Consider the following 25,414-nt stretch of genomic DNA (forward strand, 5'->3'; position numbering starts at 1 on the left):
ACGTTTTCAGATGTTGCAAAATTGTCCATTAGTGGATTATTAAAATGGGTCAGCCTCTGTCGGGTTAAGATGTTTATTCATGGTTTTACATGGTTGCTGCATTCACAGTTGATTACAAATCAGAATGTACAATAATTCTACTGTCAATGGAAAGAAGTATCTAAAATTTCCTGTACAGTGCAATAAGAAATTAAAACATTTGGCCCATAAATATCTCAACTCCCTGGGAAGAATCATGAACACAATTCATACATAATTATAAACAGGTGAAAACAAAGTAGGGAGCTGTCGGACCACAGGATAAAAACCATTTCATTTTTTAAAAATTTAACTATGTTGTGTAAAAGGCTATGTATTGGATTACAGTAATAACCCAGAAATTGTCCTCAAGGTCCACTCAATACAACATTACTCTCCAACAAAACTTAAGCCCACTTCAATAAATTCAAATCACATGAAGTAATGAGCAGGCCATAGAATGCTTAAGCCTGAGGGTTTTTATGTTAAATCTTGTTATTCTTACAAGTAGCAGCCACAACGTTCTTGCTATTATCTGCTTTCGGATGTCGTGGCAATTTGGCTGGTGTATTGCACGATCATCTTTTGGACATATTGGAGAAGAAACAAGCCCAGGGATTAAAACATTCTCACTAAAAGTTGGACTGTTGGTCTTATACTTTTCAAGCGTTGCAGCCATTGGAAGATCTTTTACTTCCAGGTACTGAAGGGTTTTTGCTTTCCACATACCAGATACACGAAGCACAGACAGCACCTGAGAGACGTTTCAGGCCCTTCCGAAAGACGCTGTTGGAGAGGCTGTAAATAACACAGTTACAGAAGCTATTGCTAATGGCAAGCCAGGTGGTCAGAAAAGATATCTCTGGACTATCATAAATGTGAGAGCTTTCAAGGAGAAAATAAATAATGTACGGAAGCCAAAGGATGTAAAACACACTAGTGATTCGAAACAGAACCATAGCATAACGTTTCTCAGAACTAGGTGGATTTTCTGTTGATGCCTCTTGTGTATTAAACCGAGCACGTCTTTCACTGATTTCCTTTGTGTGGTATTGGCATATTCTGAATATGTTGAAATAGGTAAAACAGACTACAAAAGCAGCAGGAGCATATAGTAAAACTACGATAAATCCTGCAAAGTAAACATTGGTTTCCCAGGAATTAGCACACCATTCAAATATGTCTCCATGATAGCCTGGCTTGCCCCAGCCAAAAAAAGAAGGAAGGAATACAATGCAGGAATACAGCCAGATTATTATAATACAAACACGCAACCTCCATGGTGTGACCAGCTGACTGTAAGTTAGCGGCTTGGTAATTGCAATGTATCGATCAACGCTGATGCAGGCCAAAGATGCCATCGAGACACTTTTCAAGACGGACACAATATATCCAAAAAATTTGCACGTTAAAGATTCATGGGAACCTGTTGGATAGTGTAGAAGGGACAAAGAAGGAACCAAGCAACTGATTCCAACAAAAAGATCAGCGTACGCCATGGTCTGAATGAAATAACTTGTAGTATGATGATTCAAAAGAGGTGCACAATGAAATACCAATATAACAATGAGGTTACCTGAAATGATTAACACAGTGAGAAAAACAATGATGATTACTTCCAGGAGACAAATATTAACAGTTTCGTAGTAACTGAATTCCAAAAGACAGAAGGGTCGACTAGTATTGTTTCCTTCCAAGGAAGAGTTCATACTTCTGTTTTGCACACTCCAAACAGATGTCATTGTTGGCTTGGTTGCTATCGCAGTGTCTCAGTCTTCTGCCTCACTTATTCTCAGACTCTGCTCAGCATTGTCTGCTTTGCAATTTTTCTATAAATCCAGCGAACAGTCACCACCCTTAACATGCCATAAGATGACAAAGCTATTCCCAGCAGTTGCCATGCTTTCAGCTTAAGAAATAAAGGCAGATGCCGGCATGAACAGGCTGTGCCAAAGACTTGAGGACAAAAGAGGGGGACATGACACCTGTCTTTCTTCTGTTGAAAGTAAATTATATATGTATATTTTCTGCTTCATCAATCTCCAGTGCTCCCCCACATGTCGTTTAGTCGAGTCAAGACCGTGGCAAAGAAGACAAAAAACCTTTTGTGGAAATGAAGCTAATTTTAGCCCTCACAAAATATCAGCACAATAACTCCGTAAATCATTATCTGCTAAAGGCAGAGATTAATTGAAAAACAATAAAACAGTCTCTCAGCTTTCCTTAGTGATGTTTTAAATCACAGAAGAGTCCTGACCGGAGCCTCAGACACAGCCACTGCAATATGATGCTACTCCAGAATCGCAGTCCAATTTGCCGCAGAATTCAAACGGCCCCTCCAAGCATCACTCCTCCTTCCCTCACAATTCTCTGCCAAAGGAAATATGTTCGTAACTACACCAGAGGGCGAATGCAGCAGTACAGAATCTTTGCTCTTGCATTCAAGACTGCAGTAGCCTCTCAAGGAGCTCTATCCATCACCTCCCATACATGAAAATGTAATACATTAGCACCCTACAATCTATCATGACAGGAGCAGTTGCCAAGTACACTTTGACCCTTTTGGGAGACTGCTAGCTAAGGAGGAGCTACAGAACAGATCACTGAAATTCCAACACACAGCTAGATCTGAGTTTTTCACTTCAGCCTATTTGCACGCATCTTCAGAATTAACAATGCATCTGATTCATATTTCAATGTTTCAAATCAGATCACTGACCACCTAATACTATTCCAGCTGTAATGTACAACTATAACAGAAGTAAATTAACAAGGCATCAGAGTTTAGCACTGGAGTGTGAATTAATACAATTACAGAATCAGAGCAGTTAACCGAACCAGATAGTTATAGTGTCCATGATGTTTTTCGTCCATTTACACTATTGTAAATACAGCTGTGCAAATGGTGAAATCATTAGATTATTCAGTTGTTTATGTATTTTATTTCATGCCTTACATTCTATAGGATAATAAATTCATAAAAGACTAAATTAGCAATTAATCAAAACAATTTACTCAAATGCATGTTAAATGCACTCCGGCACACAGTCAATATAATAGTAACCTTTTATTTTTGGCCAAATTATATTATCTTAGCAGTAAAATTGACAAAATTACTAATCCGTGTCTAAGTAGACTCAGCAAAACACAACAAAATTTGCAATTTTTTTTTTTAACCTGGTTTGGGGAGGTTGGGGCGTGAGAAAAGAACAGGAACAATTACAGGTGATGAGGTCCCCCCACACATTTACACTGAGGGCAAGACCCTCGGTCTAAATGGCCACTGCAAAATAAGATGACACTTTCCAACAGACAAGGCCCAACTGCCAGACCTGCTGAGTGATTCCAGCATTTCTTGTTTTTAGCCCAATTGTTAATGATGCTCAACCCCAATGCTTGACTCTACATGCATTATTTCATCCATGATTTGAGAAAACATTAACTATTTTAACTTAAGTGACATAAATGTGTGCCCATGCTGATTTTCCCCTCAATGATCAAAATTCAGTAACATGATTTATTGTAATTACATCTATGGTGATACACCTTTCAAAACTATTTTGCAGAAACAGATATTAACTCTAATCTTACTCAAATGGCAATTTTTTGGGAGAAGAGGAGAATTGAACAAATGCTTTAAAAGTAATGCACAACCTCATTCAGGTAGGTTGGAGGGGCAACAGTGACATGAAAAACTAATAGACCTATTTATGTTTGGAGAGGGAGAAGCGCTGTGCACAACTTGTCACAACGTTATATGATGATGCACTGATTATGTACATAATTGTATTGGGTTAGTAAACTTACAAAAAAATTGTTTGCCAAATACTACATGAAGACAGTACCCACTTTCAAAAAAAAAAGACTGCAAGGGTGTTCGAACTGCAACCCCTGTGGCCAGTGAGCCCTTGGCAATCTAGAAGCCCAGGCAACTTAGCCCTATTGGCACTTGTATTTCTTATTGATTGGTTTGGCCCTTTAATGTTGTGAGCCAAAAGCTTTAGAAAGGGTTGCTTCAGTGTTCTTGCCTAATTTGTGGATACATCATAAATCAGAATACGAGTTATCAGTATCAACTTGAAAAAAATATTTTAAAAAGGGATATAGGTGGTCCTCTTGTGACACACAATGGTTGCCCAGAAAGATAAAGCATAAACCATAATCTGAATGTTTGTATTTATTTAGAAAATAACATAACCCAGAACCTTTGCTAATTCGTAACACCCAGTGGTTGAGGCAGCTTTGTTCCCACTGGATATATCATCTCAATAATAACTCCTTCAGATATTCTGCAGGTTGTTGTCCTATATTTACTGTTCTGAAGACAGGTTAGATGCATGAAGGCAATTGAACTGTAGTGTAGGATTTGAAGGTTCAAAATTTGTAAACCATCCAAACAGAATGACATTTTGACAACGCAATTAACAGATGTCTTGGATTTAACTCAATGCTGATAATACTAATTTAAAAAAAAACTGTGCTCTATAAAAGCATTACGGAAAAACTACTCGACAGAAAAATTTGCAAGATCATCCTTCTGAATCCTACTCTAAAAGTAACCAGACGAGTCTCTTTGCTGCATCAATCATTTAGACTATACGCATATCATTCTTGGATGACTCATTTTTCTTGACTGATGTAATTTTTTTTCTTTAGCTGCCTAGAAACAATTTATTTTCCAAAAATGTAGTTTTTGGGAGCAGTAAAAAAGACAATTTAACACAGCAGTCATGCCCATTTCTGTTTGATCTCAATCTCACCTACCCATCTTTTTGCCATATACCTCACCCCACTCTCAAAAAGCTAATTGTCTCTTAAAGCAATTTAGATTTGGTTCAATGGTCTGCACCAGTATTTATTTCAAAAAATCTATTTTTTTTGTAAAGCAAAACCTTTTGCCCAATTTCCAAAACAAATTCATTCCTAAACTTGCCACTGGTTTCAAAACTCTTCACCATAGTGAACAATTTACTTGGAGGTTCCTCTCCCGATGAAAAACATTCAGGCCACATCTTGCATTTAACATATTTTACTGAAGTCTAGTATTGGTATTATCCAACATTCGCTTTATATGTCACTGAATAAGTAATTATGATATTCTTACCATTTAGTATTGATACTAGCTAGAGAATGTACATCACTATTTCTGCAAAACCATTAGAAGTAGCCATTATATTATACCTAAACAGATTTCTTGATGTATTTAATGAGTTAAATGCAAAATAGCAATATATAGCATGCTGTATGTATTTGGCCAATCTTGCTGAAAAAATACATATAATCAACTGCTCTAAATGTTAGCTATATTACCAACAAAATGGAATAAATCCATTTTGAGATTTTAATCAAAATAGATATGTTCTCAAGGAAACAAAATTACATTGTCATATTTCTAGGAGACAATTCTCACTTTTTGTGGCAACTAATAACATCCATCAAATGCAATGATTCCAATGTGTATATACCTGCCACTTTAAACTGCATGTCAAAGCAAAAGAATGAACAGCCTCAAAAGAACAGCGATTACAAGATATGGACACTATTTCTAACACCATTAAAAGTTAAATATCCTTCATGAACTCAGTTTGACCCTCGATAATGGTTATGCATTTATAGGCAATTTAAATACATTTCCATATGGTTGATGTAATTGACTCAATTGCACTCAATGAAAGTTTCCATGGATGTACTATCACAGGACTAAATCAGAGCACTTCATTCATTATGCATCCATTACTTTCTGTAATCCTCATGAATTTAGTTGGACAGCGGAGCTGCTGAGGCTCAGTAATTTCTATTTTGGAAAAATAAAATTCGAACTTTGAGTCGAAAAATGATCAAAACATATTTCAAAGTCATATTTTGCATTATACCATTTTGCTTATAACACAATATAAAACATGTCAAACACAGACGTAGCAGCTGTGTACAATTTGTCCATTGTATTTCCTGTGATTAAATTGGTCCATAGGACACACAAGGTATTTCTGGTCATGTGGTTAACAGTCAGGATGAATAAAATTTCTGGGATGGGGGAATTAATGAATAGTGGAGCAAGGAAGTAACGCTGCTCCAAAAGGAGTTACGAATCCCATCACTGCCTCCCACCTCCACAACTGTTGCCACCAATTATATTACATATTCTGTACGCTCAGAACCTCATTTATTCTATTTTGAATTATATCTGGCAGTGTAGCAGTAGCTGGGAGACATATATTCATTTGTTTAGTAACTAGAGATACAGGTTGATTTATTTACCTACCTGTACAAGGTACAGAATGTATTAGTTTACTTTGTTGCGAAAGTGCTTCCTTTTTGTTTAGTTTTTTTGAGGAGTCATTTAAATTATGGAGATGGATTCATTGGAAGGCTGAAGATTTTATAAATGCTGGACTTTATTTTGTTGTTGACAGTTCACTGAAAGGACAATGAGATGTTTGAAAAAACCTTTGCTGGAAATCATGTGCTTTAAGCTCAATAAACAACAGAAAGCTTGATGGCCTGGGGAAGAGGTTTACAGAGAAGCCACATGTCAAGTTTTATGAAGGTCAAGAGGTTGACCTCCTGTTTGGGGGTTTTGGAATTGTTTTCAAGTCAGTTGGGGTTGTGAACTGTTTTGAAGACCACTGAAGATCAACCTGCCAAGGTAAAAAAAAACCCAGCTAATCTCTTTCTCTACCACTTTGAAAGAAAGCCTGCGTATTCATCGTGACAACTGAAACGCCCAGTGCCACATTTCTCCTGGAAAGCCTACCAGATTAATCTCGACATCTCTAGAACGAATTGCTCCTGCAAAGATCCCAGTGACCCGTCTCCGTACACCCGGACACCAGACCAAAAGGGACAACGGATTTCCTTCCATATCTTCTCCTTTTTCTTAAAAAATTATCAAGTATTTGGCCAAAGTATTCTTTTTTGTCTTTTTTTTTGTAACAGACTTCTGCAGAAAGAAATTCTATGTTTACAATGTCTGTGTGAGTTTGCGTGTAGGGAATTTAAAAAGGGAACTTTCATATTTCAAATCAGTGTTAATGCTTTGCTTCGTTACTGGATAAGTCTTGTTTGATAATAAACTGATAATTTTGTTGTTTATTAAAGAAACCTGGTTGATATATTTTATTCTGGGATAAAGAGTTGAGTATATGATTGACTGAATCGATAACTGGTGAACATTTTAAACATGTATGTTGTGACTTGCAGAGAAGTGGGACTAAAAAAGACAGTGCACTCCTCCCACCTCGGTCGTAACAACTTATATACACTTGTGCTTTTTAAGAAAAATACCTGCAAGCAGTGGTCTGGGACATTAAATCATGGTTTAAAAAACTTGTGCAATATATTAATTTCCTTAAGTTATGGTTCACCTATGTCCCACCCACTTAAGAAATACGTTTTCAGACAAAGGAATTAATTGAACAAATGCACCTTTCAAGGATAAGAGCATTTATTTTGCTTAACATGACCAGTTTTGATTCTTTTTAAACTGCAAGTTTATTTCACAGGGGACCATATACATATTTGTAATCAGTCAACATTCACAATTCCTCCATCACCATTTGCTTCACGCTTTTAATCTTTTCTCTGCCATTGTCTCACATCAGCGTATTATGCAGGTCTGTTGTGTATAAATATCTGCCCTAACACTTAATACAAGTGTAACTCTTAGTATGCCATAAAGCCCTATGGACCAAAAAAGGCCTCAAGTTTGACCTTGGTTTGAGGTTAATTAGCTGTTCTCAGCTGAGACATTGTTAGGGACACTATAGTTAGCCTTAATACATCAGACATGATCAAACAAAAAAAGCAAGTTGCTTGCTCCTGATCACAATCCAGTGACCCCAGTTAGAAAGTACATGTAATGTAGATATTGAGAGAGAATGAGGCATGGTTGCAATGCCTCCCATGATTGAGTGGATTGATGGCATATCATCTAGGCTCTTTCACATGAAAAATGGCCACTTGAGGAAGGTACTGGAAGCCAATTCGACAATAAGGACATTCAACGGCAATACCGTTGCTGAATCCCCTAACACCACCCCAGGGGTTACCATTGACCAGAAACTTAACTGTAGCAGCCATATAAATACTGCGGCTGCAAGAGGAGGTCAGAGACTGGAAATTCTGCAGCGAGTAACCCATCTCTTGACTCCCCAAAGCCTGTCCACCATCTACAAGGCACAAGTCAGGAGTGTAATGGAATACTCTCCATTTGCCTGGATGACTTCAACAATCAAGAAGCTCGACACCATCCAGGATAAACCAGCGCACTTGATCAGCACCTTAAGCATTCACTCCCTCCACCACAGCCACACAGTGGTGGCAGTGTGTACCATATACAAGATACATTATAGCAACTCAACAAACCTCCTTCGACAGCACTTTGCAAACCTGCAATCTCTGCCACCTAGAAAGACAAGGGCAGCAGACACACGGGAACACCACCACCTGCAAGTTCCCCTCCAAGCCACCCACCATCCTGACTTGGAACTATATGGTCGTTCTGTTGGCCAGGGGCTGCAAGAAGTACAGAGTCTGTCACAAACTGTTGCGTAGCTCATGAACTGAAGGAACCTGAGCTCAGACACTGGCCTGTGCTGGTAAAAACCAGTTTGAACTAATTAATTTTTGTGAAAGACAAGAGAGAGAGCACAGGAATTGAGCCTTATTTGGGCACGGAGTGATATCGGGGTCTTTGGGCCTGGGCCAATAGGAGAAGATATGAAAGAGGTGAGCAGGCCTAAACCAACAGGAAAGAGACAGCACAGCTTGAAGGGATAAGAAAGAGAATAAGTATGGAGAATCTCGGGCATAGAGCCAGCGAGATACTCCGGAGACCAACCATCGCGGAAGTGGAAGACCCTGCGTGAGCAACAAGGCGACGACGTAAAAGAGAGAGAGAACTGAATGCCTGGCCAGTGTCAGCTGTCCCCTTTTTCGGGTATTATCCTTTGTTTTCTGTGACTAAGTCAGGGAAAGGTCAGAGGAACCTAGTGGGTGTGCGTATCGATTCTAGTTAGCTTTGTCATTAACTGTATAACCCAGTTTGAGTTGCATGCTTTTGTCTAACCAAGTGTATGTCTTATTCTTACATTGTACAACAACATGAATAAAGTAAATTGATAGCTAAAGAAAGGACTGAGTTTCCTCCTCTTTGCGCTAAGCCATTAACCGTAGCTGGTGGATTAGGTGGAGGGTGGCTCTCCTGTAACCCCGATAACCCGAACACCCAGCCTGAGCCTGAATTAAGACGACTTAGTCCCACATGACGGCCAGGATCAAGTGGGTGAAGGGAATAAAGGGGCCAAGGGGGAGTCGACTCCACGCCACGGTTTACATAATTGGCGTCCCTGGGTGGGCACGAGGATCAATCTCTCCGTTGAATCAGCGGGAGACTCGACCCGAACCGAATTGGCAAAGTACAGAGAGAAGAGGAACTTAGGGGTTAATTCATAGCTATTAACATAAGATGACGAATAAAAGGGAATCTCCAAGCCCTGGGGACTTGGATTGTTTTTATTGGAAGGGACTCCTCCAAAAATACGTAATAGGGAAGTGGCTGCAATACGGGGAGTATGCAGGTCACACTAGCGACAAGGGAAAACCTGTAGGAGAAGCCCTTTGGAAGATTGCACAAGCAAAGATGTCAGCCAGTAAATTTTTAAAAATACAGAAGTCAGTAGCTATCAGCTGTTTACTTGAGGAATGGATAGAATGCCAACAGCAGGCTAAAAATGAGCAGAACAGACTCGAGGAAGAGATTAAAAAACTCTGTGAGGAGGCAGCCCGCCTTCATGAAAAAGTAACTGATTTGCAGGGACAGAGAAGTGCGGATTTGATGCATATGAACTAATATCAGTTACAGTGTGAAAAAACAGTTACGGAAAAAAGTAGGCGAGAGGGAGAAGCTCAAGCGGCTAAAGCTGAGGTGGAAGGATGGAAACAACAATGTAGTGATTTAAAAACTGCTATGAATGTGATTCATAGAGCAGCTCAGGAAAAGAGAAGTAATACAGGCGATCACACAAAGTGTCAAAAATACATAGCGAGACTGCAAGACCAGCTAGCCGCGCAGAGAGGTATAATCTGTGCTTTTGCACCCGAAGGAAGTGAGAACGGTGAAGGGGACATAGATTGGAATGTGTTAGCAGACGAAGCGGCTAGATACGGCCATGATGACGGAGACCCTCTACCCGAGGATCCTCCGCCAAAGGAGCCATCGGCCCCCATGGCCCCCCTTGTGACCACTAGAGCAGCGGTAGGGGCAGATGGTCAGGTGGCAGCTGGCCCGCGTATGACATATTCCACTTCAATGGGGGTACAGCAATTGAGGGATATTGCGAAAGACATTGGGATGTGCGCACCCAGGGATGATCCTAGGGAGCTGTTCCAAGCGGTCGGTCAACAGAGAGGAACACACGGCTTAGATGATGCTGAAGAAAGAAAATTAATTATAATGTGCCTACACCCACACATACACTCCGCCCTACCAGAGGTGCAAAAACTCGGTAGAGGCACAAATGAGGCTTTAAAAGATCAAGTATTAAACGTCATGGGCGCTAACAGAGGAGACCCAGTGGAGGCGCTAACGAAATGTTATCAAAGAAAAGGTGAACACCCTGTCGCGTTTGCGGCCCGCACCTGGGCGGTGTTTCAAGGGGTATATGACGCAAACCTAGATAGAGCCAATCCAACGCCAAAGATTAGAAACAGATGGCTGAGAACGCTAGTGTCGCACGGCACTGAGTCGTCAAGGAGGGCAGTAGATCAATTTGATCCCTCTGATGACACACACACAGAGGCTTGGGTACTCAGGAGGATGGTTAGAGCACGGGAGAAGGAAACAACAAAATTCTCCAAGGCCCCTGGGGGAAAGGCGATGCCCGTCAAAGATCAGACAATAGCCTGGAGAAATGAAGGGAGGGGAACTACACAGGGGGCACCCCACCCAACCTTTCTGACAGGAGGAAGGGGTAGAGGCATCGGGAGAGGAACTGTCCCAGGAACAGGGAGAACTCTGGGCGGGCCGACCCACTGCTATAACTGTGGCCAGGAGGGGCATTTCAAAAGAGAATGCCCAAACCCGAGACTAGAAAATGCAGGTCGGGGAGGAGGCCAGAACAAATGCCAGAGCCTACCCATGGAAGGACCGAATAGGTCAAATCCTCTATGTGATATACTAGAGATAGCACCGTCTTCGGGGTTGTACCCCGAACCACAATGACGGTCGCAGGCCTCTCCATTATGGGTGTGTGACACACGGTGGGATAACACAGGGAGACTCCTAGTGAATGGTAGGGTTGGAGGCCGCCCTGTCACATTCCTTTGGGACACTGGAGGATCCCAAACCACCAAAAACACCACCAATGTTAGTAAAGTAGATTGGAAAATTCCAAGTAAACTTGCTTTAAGCGGATTCACAGGACATTCACAAGTGGGATATGTGAGCGTACCGTTGGAAGTCAGTGTGGGGGACGTAGCAATAGAGCACTCAGTGGTTCTCATTAAGTTACCCAGAGAACAAGAACATATATTAGGGTGTGATTATATGGCTAAAGTGGGACTCTGTTTTGACCCTGTTAATTGCGTGATTTGGCAAATGCCCTTGGGCATGGGTAGTATAGATCACACATCCGTCCTGTTGGGGGAATACCAGGATAGGATATGCACGTTCGGGGAAATGTGAACAAGACCAGAAGAAATGAGTAGCGATCATGAAGTACAACAAATTATCATACGGAATTCAGTAGTATTTGCTCGACATAAACATGATTGTGGGAAAATGACCGGGAGTGTGTGTATACAGGGTCCAGACCCCAAACCACAGAAGCAGTACAGTATTCCGAAACAGGCAGAAGAGGAGGTGAGAAAGGTGATACAGAGTTTGCTGCTACAAGGGATACCAAGACCGGTAGCCTCCACTAACAACTCGCCTATTTGGCCGGTGAGGAAACCGGACAGTAGCTGGCGACTAACGATAGACTATCGAGAATTAAATAATGTAACCCCGTTAACGGCCCCCACCATAGCAACTAGCCCAGAGACGGTAGTTAAACAAAATGAAGACGCACAGTGGTTCACGGTTTTAGACATAAGTAACGGTTTTTGGTCTATTCCACTGTAGACAGAATGCCAATATAAATTTGCGTTTACCTTCCAAGGACAACAACATACATGGACCGCCCTGCCACAGGGATTTCATAATTCCCCGTCTATATTTCACCAACGTCTAAGGGAAGGGTTAAAAGGGTTCTCAAAGCCTGAATGTCTGGTGCAGTATGTAGACGACTTACTTCTACAAACTGAAACGGAAAAGGAACATTATCAGTTACTAAGTGAATTACTACAACTGTTACACGAATTGGGACTAAAAATAAACCCTAAAAAAGCTCAGGTTATGAAACAGAAGGTTACTTACTTGGGAATGATCTTGACACCGGGAAAAAGAGAAATTGACCAACGAAGGGTAGTAGCGGTTGGCAGTCTCCCTGTCCCACGGGATGTAAAAGGGTTGAGATCCTTCCTGGGGTTGGTGGGATATTGCAGGGACCACATTGACGGATTCGCTACAAAAGTGGCCCCATTAATGGAGCTATTGAAAAAGAATGTGGCGTGGGAGTGGAAAACCAAACACACACAGGCCATTTCAGATTTAAAGCAGGCACTAGCTGCTGCGCTTGCTCTGAAAACCCCAAATCCATCTGAGCCGTTTTCATTGGAGGTAGCTAGCACAGACACCATTTTCGGCAGTTCTGTTACAGGAGATACACGGGAAATTGAGACCAGTAGCGTATGCCTCGCGTATGCTTTCACCGGTAGAGCAGGGGTATACGACGTGCGAGAAATATTTGTTAGCAGTTTTTTGGGCAGTACAGTATTTTACTTACGTAGTGGGACTGAACCCACTTACGGTATTGACAGAATTGCCCCCGTACAGTTACTATTAGACGGTAGGATCAAAGACTGGTCAGTAAGTCAGAACCGAATTGCTAGGTGGCCACTATTGTTGCAATGAAGAAACATAAGCGTAAAAGGGGTAAAAATTACCACTATGTTGGCAGACAACCTAGTGTATCAAGGAGAGAAACATGAGTGTCAAGTCATGATAGCAAATGATCCCAAGGGACCATTTGTATCAAAACAAAGAGGAGGGGGTAGGAGTGGATTGGAGAAAGCAACGGGGCCCGAAAGCAAAGATGCAAAGGAAAAAGAACCCCACTTTAACATTTTTGTGGATGGTCCCTCATCAGTACAGGATGGTGAGAGGAAAACTGGGTGCGGGATATATGTAGAAGACGAACATGGTCAGGAAAAATTTAGTGCAGCCTTAAAATTGCCTAAAACCATGAGCGCGCAGGCAGCAGAATTAGCAGCCGTCGCATATGTGGTTGGCCACCCAGAATACTTCCTGCCCGGATCAGTTATATATTCTGATAGCATGTATGTCTGTAATAGCCTCACGGAATATTTGCCCTTATGGGAGGTGAGAGGTTTTTTCCTCAGCGGATGGGAAGCCCCTTCCATCGGCCCCATTATTAAGATACATCTTTGAAGGAGCACAGGGGAAAGGATATGGGATCACGAAGGTAAAAGCTCATTCAAAACTTACTCCGGAAGGAAACAGGAAAGCGGATGAGCTAGCCAAACAAGGTGCTGTTAGTGGGCAGAAATGGCAGCCACCGATTGAGGACATTGGGGAACAGAAAGGGAAACAGGTTAAGGTAATGGATTTAACAGAGGAGCAGAAGAAAGATGGAGAATTGAAAAAATTGATAGGAGTAGAGTCAGACACATACAAAGAGTACAAGGGGGTCTATATTCAGGACGGAGTGGTTTTATGTGAAGGAAAATTCGTAATGCCAGAAGGGGGAGTTGATTCCGCGCCAAGGTTTACAGTTCCTTCACTGTCGCCAGGTCAAAAACCTGGAACTCCCTCCCAAACAGCACTGCAGGTGTACCTACCCCAGATGAACTGCAGCAGTTCACCACCACATTCTCAAGGGCAAATAGGGCTGGGTAACAAATGCTCACATCCCATGAAAGAATAAAATGATTCCACAGGCAAGTACTGGCTCATCAGGAAAGGTAAAAAGTGAAAAACCTCAGAATACTGCAGCAACAGAAAGATCCTAAACATGAAATGTGGGATTTAGGAAACACAATTTTAAAGTATTAAAGCTTTGAAATTGAGTTGTTAAATTGGAAACATATTCCCCCCTCCATCTCCCCTCCAGGCCTGCAAGTTGAATATTCCAGCACATTTTACTTCAGCTACTTGCAAGATAATCAGAATTACCTCATTTATGTTGCTCCTATTACCTGGCAATGCAGAGTTAACTCCAGCAGCTAACAGATCTGGACTGCAGCACAAAACCCATTATACCTGAAGTGGATTATACCAAATTTATAGTAATATATCTCAATGATAACAATCACAAGAAGATTTTAAAGCAGAACAAATACATTTTATTTCACACTCATATCTACTCCAAAAATAAGCTGGGTAAAGATTTCTTTGCTTCAATATTCAGAGGGATAATATTTTTTGATGGACAGAGCAGAAAACATTGATAATTTTTTTGAAGCTCCAGAGTCTCTAACATAAGTTTTATAAAATTATATATAAACATTGTAATTGTCATCTCTTAAGGTTAAGCTGTGATTCAGGTTAAATCAATCATGGACAGCATCAAATTAGATCCTAATAACTAAAATTGTGAAAATTCCATGTTTACTATCACAAGATCTGTATCAAAGCAAACAGCTCTACTTAGGTGTGAGAAAATTTCCACACTTGTCACTTTACAAATTAGTTTAACCAACTGATTTCACTCTTCAAGTCAAAATGATATTTCAGCCAATTTAGTAAAAATATATTTTAGCAATAAGCAATTTGTATAAAATCTGCACTATGGTTGTTACACCAATCATTCTTTAATACTATATCCAATAACAGAAGTCAATTAAATGCCATCAAATTAAAGCAAGTCATACAATATGATAACTTTCCACATTTTAACTGGAAATTATATAGTTGATAAAGTTGAACTACAAATCCCAGTGTTGCAAAAACTTCCTTGCCAAGCTGAATAACCTTGATGGAAAGAAACTGAATACAATTGCAGTTCTATTTTTATGAAGTTTAGTTTAATCTGAAATTTCATACATTGATAACCTAAAATGTTGCCAAATTTGCTCCTGAAATCCAGCACAACTTATTTGATGAATTTCAAAGCTAGGTAATGTATTTTCAATAGAAAAACTTGGCTTACCTAACCGTGGAGAAGATACTCTCTCTATTTGGCAAAGAGCAGGCACTGCTTTCAGTACCCTCATGTATTTCATCTACTCTTTCCGCTTTATTTGATGTAACCTGCTTTCTGCATCAATACACCATATTTTTCCATTGAATTTACTATAGGATTTTATGATAATAAAAGTAAAACTCAAACTGCTTTGCAGGAATAAATGTTGCCGCTACATCATTAGCCTCACCGGGGTGAATAAAAGCATTATACTTACATGTACAACAACAAATAGATTACCAATTAAATTTAAATGAGGAGGCCATTTTCAATAGAAATACCTGATAATTTGTTTTTTTCAATCTCCAAAATAACCACTAAAATTATCTTTATCTGTATTTGGACAACTGGATGCCTGATTGGTACTTCAACCACAACTGATGTGTCCTGGCAAAAACCTGTAAAATCTCAGTAAAAATAATTTATTTATTAGGCCTTCAAAGTGGCACACTTAACTTGATAGCTGTAAATGGGCTGGAGGATATAGTTGGGAAAAGAGATTAGAAGCTGTTTACTCCACATTTTCCTGCCAATAAAGGTTTTGGCAGTTGGGGAGGGACGGCCATTGATGGTTTTTAATATTAAGGTGAATTCTGGAGTTTCAACAGTATTGCAGGCCCAGGTCATGGATCTGGCAAGCTGCTTTGTATAAAGCATCTTCAATCTGTGCTCACCGAGTGTGTGGAGCTGGTTCTTTGGATCTTGTGTGCTTGTGTAAGGGCAACATTTTGCATTACAATGCAAACATTATAACTCAAGGTGCAGAGAATTGGCTCCAAGTCCATTTTCAGGCTTCATCATGAGAAAAATAAGGCCAACTTTAGTCATGAGAACAGTACCCTAAACTCTGATTCCGATACTCAGTTAATGCTCATTCAAACTTCACTGCAGATGTACACTTCTGCTCACATGTTCCAACAAGATACTGAAAATAAATAACTCAAATAAATATAAATCTTAAATAGACGAATTCTATTTTTAATGTAATAATTACAGTTCATTGCTTGGGGGCCCTCGTTTTATGTACTGCCTCCAACAGGTCGGCAAGAAAACCAGTGGCAGATGGTAATATTAACTGGAGACATTAGCACACAAAGGTCATTTAAGTGTTCCATTTATCATCTTTATCTCATAGGGTTTCTCACTTGAAGGCAGCTTCATGGCTACACCAGCTTGTAACCTCTTTGCCTGCCCCACTGTTTTTCATCTTTTGTCCCTGAACTACCTATGGTATCTTCACATACGCCCAGTGAAGGGCTGCACTTCTCCCAAAAAGTTATAAACTCACCTCATCCAAAGACACAACTTGGCATTTATATAGCACCTTTAATGTAGTAAAATGTCCCAAGATGCTTCACAGGAGCTCTGTCAAACAAAATTTGACAGTCACATAAGGAGATAACAGGAGAAACATAACTGAGGAAGGACACATGAAAGGATTATGTGGCTCTGGCTGGGGATATATATTCTACCTAGACTATGGACCACCTCGGACTTCCTCCAAATAAATTCTTATGCATAATAAGTGAATAACAATCACAAAGAAAAGTACAGAATAATAATATTATTGAAATAAATGCCAACAGCAATCCAGTGCACTTAGATTTTTTCACCCAAAAGCTGCTACAGTTCTCAAATGCGGAAGCAAATCTGTCCTCGTATTATGGAATGCCAATGTATGCTTCAAATAGGGGTGCTCTCTTTATTTGTTCAGAACTCTGTTCACAAGCATGCAAATGAAATTACAGAAACAGACAGCAGCAACGGCAATATTGCCAGCCTACACAATTCTCAAAATTGTACTAACCTAAAAGTATAGATGCAGTATAACTGCACATTACACTTGGAAAGGAAACAAATATTAAGTCATTGTGTTACAGCAAGCGTCCATGTACTGACTACAGGGAGGCACAGAATTTTAAATATTAGCTCAAGATGTCCATATATTCAGGAATATGCTGATTAACTATATCAACACATGCTGAACTTCAAGCATGCACCTGTGAAATAGTTTGCCTTCAGTTATGTATTGGATGCTTCTGTAAACTTTAGCACATATGGCACTGCTAGAAAGTGATCAAAAGTATGTGAAATAGTGATTTTAAAAATTTAAACCAATGTTTTGGAGGAAAAATCACAGCCAACCACAATTTGGTGCTTCTTGTAATTAAAAAAAAAACTGTTTAAAGACTACAGCTGCAAAACTCTTTATGTTTGCAACAAAAGCAGGTTATTTCTCGATTTTGTAGGAAGCTCTTGTAGGTACTGGCTCCTGAATCAAACTTTAGTAATGCGTTAATTTTTTTCCATCCCAAAAGGGAGAACAACAGGAGACCTATGAAGACTAATTGTAAATGTGGAGCTGATAATTTTAAACTAACACATTATTACAAACCTAGCTAGTCTGGTTATTTGTAAGCCTCATTTTGAGGTTTACTGAGGCTATTACAATCTAATCTTCAAGAGTAATATCAAAACTGGAATAAAAATGTCAATTAAATACTGGCAGCGTCGAACTAATTTCGCAGTGTTATTAACAAAAGTCTCAATAAAAAATTCTGCCGCAAGTCGAAAGGATCTGGGGAAATATTAGTGATCCTTTCCAGCAAATTACTTGCTTGCTTAGAAATTAGAATGGAAAATCATGAAATAAACAGTCTAATCACATCAAAAATTAACTAACTAATAATGCACACACGAATCTTATTCCTAACCTGCGTAAGCAATTGATGTAATTCCGCTTATGAAGCGGAAGTCACTAAATCCTAAATTGGGAAGTTGTGCTTAAACAAAATGCTAAGCCTGCAGATCAGGAGATTTACATATCTGTTTAATTAGATACTTGCAATCTGCACATAATAACTTTTTATTATTGCCATGCTTTGAAAACATATTCAAATGCAAAATGTTAAGAGCTCTGCAGTTAATTACAACAATGATCTCTGGCCTGTTATAAACCTAGTTGTACATGAAACACATTTGTTTATGGGGAACCATTGCACAAAAGGATGTATTGGGCTTGTGTTTCGTGATCAATGTAGAATTTTTTTTTAAAGTTATCCCTACAAATTAAAGTCAATATCATTCTGAGGAACATTTTGTTTAAATCTAATTACTGAAGGAATCAAGAATCCTAAGAAAAGTGCATTCCTCCCGACTCAAACTGGTTTATGGAACTTACACCATAAAACTTCACTTAATTCTTCTCCTTTGGCAGTTACTGTTTTCAGAAGGTCAGAATTCAGACCAACATATATGCAATGGGAATGCTCATTTTATATAGGGGATTTGGGCTTCTGATCTTGCTTTCATCAGTGACAACCAGATACTTGAGCATCAAATGACAGCAAGTAGAAAAGTGCTTGATGGTCAAGAGCAGTATACACTGATTAATACACACAAAAGGATGACTCTAGAAAAGCCACTTCAAAGATCAGAAAGAAAACAAATTTTAAGTAATTACAATAGTAGGAACCATTGCAAATGACAGAACAAATCTCTGCTTTAAAAAACCTCGATTTGGTGAACATAATTGAGTAGCTTCATACATTCCTAACCAGTTATCATCACCCAATTCAAATATTGGCAAAAATAACCTAGTCCACTCTTTTCAATCCAAAACAGAATATATGTTTCATACCATTAACAAATACAAATGCACTAACGGCTAAAATAATACTTTTTGCAGTTTTTAAAAAAAAGAATGCTTGTACTAGGACTGTTGACACAAATACATTGTAGAAAAATAGTCATAAAATATATATGCTCGAGCTCACTCACACTTTATAAGTAAATAACTTTGCCTGGATCTTCCAACTTGAATGCACTGGAAAACTATAAAATTTCTGCTACACCAGATCTGCATCCACGGTTACACCAGCCCTTCTGCTTTAATTTCCAGTGGCTGCAGTAAGCGCCCATTTATCTTTGCAAGGTTTTATGCAAGTAAGGTAAAAAATGACATTGAACATCCCAATTTCCATCACTTCCTATTCATGTCAACCAGAGATCAGTAGGAGGGAAATGCTAGAATCTATTGTTAAGGACATGGTAACCAAGCACTTGGAAAATCACAATATGGTTAAGCAGACTCAACATAGTTTTACGAAAGGGAAATCATGTTTGACATATCTATTGAGGTTCTTGAGGGTGTACCAGTAGGGTGAATAAGCGGGAACCAGTCGACATAGTATATTTGGATTTTCAGAAGGCAGTCAATAAGGTACCACACAAGAGGTTGTTATACCAGATTAGGGTTCATGAGAATATATTATCTTGGACTGAGAATTGGTTAACCGGAAAGAGCAGGGGGAGACAGTGGTGTAGTGGCAATGTCAGTGGAACAGTAATCCAGAGATCCAGGCTAATACTCTGGGAACATTGGTTCAAATCTCACCATGGCAGCTGGTGGAATTTAAATTCAAATAATGAAAGAAAATCTGGATTAGAAAGTTAGTCAGCAATGCTGACCATGAAACTACCATCAATTGTCATAAAAACCCATCTGGTTCACTAGTGTCCTTTAGGGAAGGGAAATCTGCTATCCCTGATCTGGACTACATGTGACTCCAGACCCAAAGCAATGCGGTTGACTCTTAACTGCCCTCTGAAATTGCCGAGCAAGCCACTCAGTTGTACAAAACTGCTACAGAAAAGTTGAAAAGGAACAAAATTGGACAAAACACCTGGCATTGACTTAGGCACCAGAAACGGCAACAGCAAACCCATCCCTGTTGACCCTGGAATGTCCTTCTTACTAACGTGGGGCTTGTGCCAAAATTGGGAGAGCTGTCCCATAGACTAGTCAAGCAACTGCCTGACATAATCATACTCACAGAAACATACCTCACATCCAACGTCCCTGACACCACCATCACCATTCCTGGGTATGTGCTATCCCACCAGCAGGACAGACCCATTGCGGCAGCACAGTGGTATACAGTCAAGAAGGAATTGCCCCGGGAGTCCTCAACATTGACTCTGGACCCCATGAAGTCTCATGGCATCAGGTCAAATATGGGCAAGGAAACCTCCTGCTGATTACCACCTACCATCCTCTCAGCTGATGAATCATGCTCCTCCAAGTTGACCACCATTTGGAAGCACTAAGGGTGGCAAGGGTACACAATGCACTCTAAGTGGGTGACTTCAATGTCTATCACCAAGAGTGGCATGGTAGCACAACTACTGACTGAGTGGGCAGAGTCCTGAAGGACGTATCTGCCAGACTCAGTCTGCGGCAGGTGGTGAGGGAATCAACAAGAGGGAAAAACCTACTAGACTTGGTCCTCACCAATCTACCTGTTGTAGATGCATCTGTCCATGACAATATTGGTAGGAGTGGCCACCGCACAATCCTTGCGAAAACGAAGTCTCGTCTTCATACTGAGGATACCCTCCATTGTGTTGTGTGGCACTACCACCATGCTAAATGGGATAGATTCAGAACAGATCTGGCAGCTCAAAACCGGAATCCATGAGGCAGTGTAGACTACCAGCAGCAGCAGAACTGTACTCAAACAGAAAATGTAAACTCATGGCCCAGAATATCCCTCACTCTACCATTACCATCAAGCCGGGGATCAACCCTGATTCAACGAGGAGTGCGGGAGAGCATGCACCAGGCCTACCTAAAAATGAGGTGTCAACCTTGTGATGCTACAACATAGGACTACTTGCATACCAAACAGCATAAGTAGCATGTGATAGACAGGGCTATGTGATCTCACAACCAACGGATCAGGTCTAAGCTCTGCAGTCCTGCCACATACAGTTGTGAATGATGGTGGACAATTGAACAAATAACAGGAGGAGGTAGCTCCACAAATATCCCCATCCTCAATGATGGGGGTCTCCGCACATTAGTGCAAAAGAAAAGGCTGAAGCATTCACAACGATCTTCAGCCAGAAGTGCCGAGTGGATAACCATCTCCGCCTCCTCCTGAGGTCCCCAGCATCACAGATGCCAATCTTCAGCCAATCCGATTCACTCCAGGTGATAAAGAAACAGCTGAAGGCACTGGATACTGCAAAGGATATGGGTCCTGACAACATTCCGTCAATAGTACTGAAGACTTGTGCTGCAGAACTAGCCGCGCCCCTAGCCGAACTGTTCCAGTACAACCACAACACTGGCATCTACCTGACAATGGGAAAATTGCCTGGTATGTCCTAGTCATAAAAAGCAGATTAAATCAATTACTGCCCCATCAGTCTACTCATGATCATCAGCAAAGCAATGGAAGGTGTCAATGACAGTGCTATCACGCATCACTTAAGCAGCAATAACATGCTCGCCAGTGCAGAGTTTGGGTTCCGCCAGGGCCACTCAGCTCCTTGATCATTGCAGCCTTGGTCCAAACATGGACAAAGGAGATGAACTCAAGAGGTGAGGCGAGAGGGATTGCCCTGGATATCAAGGCAGCATTTGACCGAGTATGGCATCAAGTGCCCTAGCCGAACTGAAGTCAATGGGAATCAAGGGGAAAACTCCCAACTGGTTGGAGTCACACCTAGCGCAAAGGTAGATGTTTGTGGTTGCTGGAGGCCAATTACCTCAGCCCCAGGACATCACTGTAGGAGTTCCTCAGGGTAGTATCCTATGCCCAACCATCTTCAGCTGCTTCATCAATGACCTTCCTTGTATCATAAGGTCAGAAGTGGAGTCGTTCGCTGATGATAGTATGATGTCCAGTACCATTTGCAACTCCTCAGATACTGAAGCAGTCCGTGTCCATATGCAGCAAGACAACATTGAGGTTTGGGATGATAAGTGGCAAGTAACATTCGCACCACACAAGTGCCAGGCAATGACCATCTCCAACAAATCAGAATCTAACCATCTCCCCTTAACTTTAACAGCATTACCATCGCTGTACCACTATCAACATCCTGGCAGTCACCACTGACCAGAAACTGAACTTGATCAGCCACATAAATACTGTGGCTACAACAGCAAGTCAGAGATTAGGAATTCTGAAGCAAGTGACTCTCAAAAGCCTGTCCACCATCTACAAAGCACGTCAGGAGCGTGATAGAATTCTCTCCTCACCTAAGTGCAGCTCCACTACCACTCAACAAGCTCAACACCAACCAGGACAAAGCAGCACCCTTGATCGGCACCCCATCCACCACCTTAAACATTCACTCCCTCCACCACTGATGCACAGTGGCAGCAGTGTGTACCATATACAAGATGCACTGCAGCAACTCGACAAACCTCCTTTGACAGCACCTTGCAAATCCGCGACTTCTTCCAACTAGAAGGACAAGGACAACAGACGACTGCGAACACCGCCACTTGCAAGTTCCCCTCCAAGCGACACACCATCTTGACGGAAATATATCGCCATTCCTTCACTGTTACTGGATCAAAATCCTGGAGCTCCCTCCCTAACAGCACTGTGGACCTGCACCAGATGGATTGCAGCGATTCAAGAAGGCAGCTCACCACCACCGTCTCAAGGGGAATTCGGGATGGGCAACAAATGCTGGCCTTGCCAGTACCACCCACTCCCATGAAAGAATAAAAACAGGTAATTTTCAGGATGGCAGGGTGTAGCTAGTGGAGTGTTACAAGGCTCAGTGCTTGAGTCTCAGCTATTTACAATCTATATTAATGACCTAGATGCAGGAACCAAGTGTCATGCGTCGAAGTTTGCTGCTCTTACAAAGTTAGGTGGACAAGTACGCTGTGAGGAGGATGTAAAGAGGCTGCCAAAGGATGTAAACCAGTTAAGTGAGTGGACAAGGTGGCAGCTGGAGTATAATTTGAGGGATTTGAAATCATCAATTTAGGAGGAGGAATGGAAAAGCAGATTTTTTTTTTAGAAAAGGAGAGACTAGTAAATGTTGATGTTCAGAGGGACCTGGGTGTCCTTGTACACAAATCACAAAGTTAGCATGCAAGGTACAGTGAGCAATTAGGAAAGCAAATGGTATGTTAACCTTTATTGCAAGGGGGTTGGAAGATAAAAATGAAGAAGCGTTGCTGTAAGCATATAGGGTTTTGGCAAGACCATATCTGGAATACTGTGCCTTGGAGGAGAGGGTACAAAAGAAGGTTTATTAGATTGATTTCTGGGATGAGAGGGCTACCTAGGAAGACAGATTGAGTAGAATGGGCTTGTATTCTCTGGAGCTTAGAAGAATGAGAGGTGATCTCATTGAAATGTTTAAAATTCTTCGAGGGCTTGACAGGGTAGATGGTGAGAGACTACTTCCCCTAGCTAGAGAGTCCAGACATAGTAGTCTCAGGATAAGGGGTTGGCCAGTTAGGACAGAGATGAGCAGAAAATTCTTCACTCAGGGGGTTGTGACTATTTGGAATTCTCTAACCCAGAGGGCTGTGGATTCTCAGCTGATAAGTATGTACAAAACTCAGATTTTTGGGCACTAAGGAAATCAAGTGACATGGGGAGGGGTCGGGAAAGTGGAGTCGATGTAGAAGGAGAAACAGGAGTTAACATTTCAGGTTGATGACTTCTCATCAGCTCCAATGAAAAATCATCAACTGAAACATAAACTCTTTCTCTCTCCACAGATGACAGACTTACTGAATATTTTCAACATTTTCACTTCTTATTTTAGATTTCCAGCATCCATAACATTTTGCTTTTGTGCTGATGCAGTTCAGTCATGATCTTATTCAATGGTGGAGCAGACCTGAGGGGACATATGGCCTATTCCTATTTATCTTCCTGGCCCAGAATTTGTGGTTATAATGATGGCAAAACGGTCAGCGTTTGCCGTCATTACGGAGTAAAACTGACAATTTCTGATGTTCGCACATGCACAGTTAAACGTGAAAATCCAGAAGTTGCTGTTGGTGATACCCAGCTCCACCACAGATGCAAACAACAGAATCAGTGAACGGACTTAAAATTCAACTTTTTATGCACTATTCTCGTGTAAAACCAATAAAAATGTTAAGCCTCATTTAATCAGATGTAACTTAGTTTTTAGCAGCGTTTTAAGTCATAATTACTGAACAACCTCTCTGCCCCAAAAATCTAATTGCAAAAGGATGGTGATTCATTCCCCAACATGAAAACTGCATGATTGTTAAAATAATAAAGATCAATTTTTATCGTACTTTTTTTTTAAAGTAACCTACCTTAATCCAATGTGCATGTCCCAATATTTATTTCACTTTCTGTACAATGATTAAAATGCAAATTATAATCCCTGCTTTTTACTTCCTGCTTTGCTGTGAGAATTTTTTAAATCCAATTGACTGATCAGCCTGCCTGTACTGTTGCTGGACATTACAGTTGCTGCCAAATTCAAAGTCCCATCACAATAGAGGAAATTCATGCTCTTAATCTTTGTGGGCAGCTTTCGAGGTCAGCAGCGTGTGCAAAATCTGGGCCCTTATGGTCATCTGTTTTCTCTTCTCAACCATGTGCAACAGGTATCCAGAATTGTTAGACATTTGGGAACAGCCAGAGAGAATTTAAAGAGATCAGCATTAACAATGATAGGAATCGTTTAAAGCTAATTTCTGATTTTATTTTGCTATTGCCACTTTATGCCATTTGTCAGTTCCCAACACTCCCTTCCCCACTATGTCATTTTATTTGATACAACTGGATTCCCATTCATAATGACCTCTATCTTCGAGGACGGACAATGGACATCAAGCTGGCCACAGAATCAAAGTGCACAGCACCCATCTGTTAGCACCCTCCACACCAAAATATAGCAGATGTGCATATATACCTACATTATTAGAAGGCTGGTGCCTTGGGCAGCCTTATTTTGCCAAGGAACCCATCAGTGTTATGCCATATGTTTTCAGAGTAACTACAAACCTACCTCCGCCACTAGCACCCCAGTCAGTGGCCATTCACAAGCACTCAACTTGTATGCTTTGTCAATCCAGTCAGCATTGCACAGATACATTAAGCAAATTAATAACATTGTTTGCTAGAGCAAGCAATTTATTTCTTCCCACATTGATAATTAGTGGCATAACAAGGCACTAAAATTCTACAAAATGGAAGATTTCTGAAGATCAAAAAAGGCATAAGTTGCACACTTATGGTCCTATGTGGTCATGTGCTTCATCATGAAACAGTTCCGCTCTCAGTGTG

At 40.7% G+C, this 25,414-nt stretch overlaps 2 protein-coding genes across 10 annotated transcripts in view; both read right to left on the minus strand.

Moving 5' to 3' along the window:
• LOC137347714 (rab GTPase-activating protein 1) overlaps window positions 1–25,414 on the minus strand; it is a 225,995-nt gene that overhangs the window by 74,124 nt on the left and 126,457 nt on the right. The gene's annotated exons all lie outside the window — the stretch shown is intronic.
• On the minus strand, window positions 398–1,760 carry LOC137347436 (probable G-protein coupled receptor 21). The gene has a single exon (XM_068011882.1). The coding sequence runs from the start codon at window positions 1,758–1,760 to the stop codon at window positions 681–683; it is 1,080 nt and encodes a 359-aa protein (XP_067867983.1). The 3' UTR covers window positions 398–680.

This window comes from Heterodontus francisci, chromosome 32 (assembly GCF_036365525.1).
Source record: "Heterodontus francisci isolate sHetFra1 chromosome 32, sHetFra1.hap1, whole genome shotgun sequence".
Taxonomy (NCBI): Eukaryota; Metazoa; Chordata; class Chondrichthyes; order Heterodontiformes; family Heterodontidae; genus Heterodontus; species Heterodontus francisci.

Coding starts and splice junctions, on each gene's coding strand:
- LOC137347436 (XM_068011882.1), bottom strand. CDS start 1,760: ATGACATCTGTTTGGAGTGTGCAAAACAGAAGTATGAACTCTTCCTTG.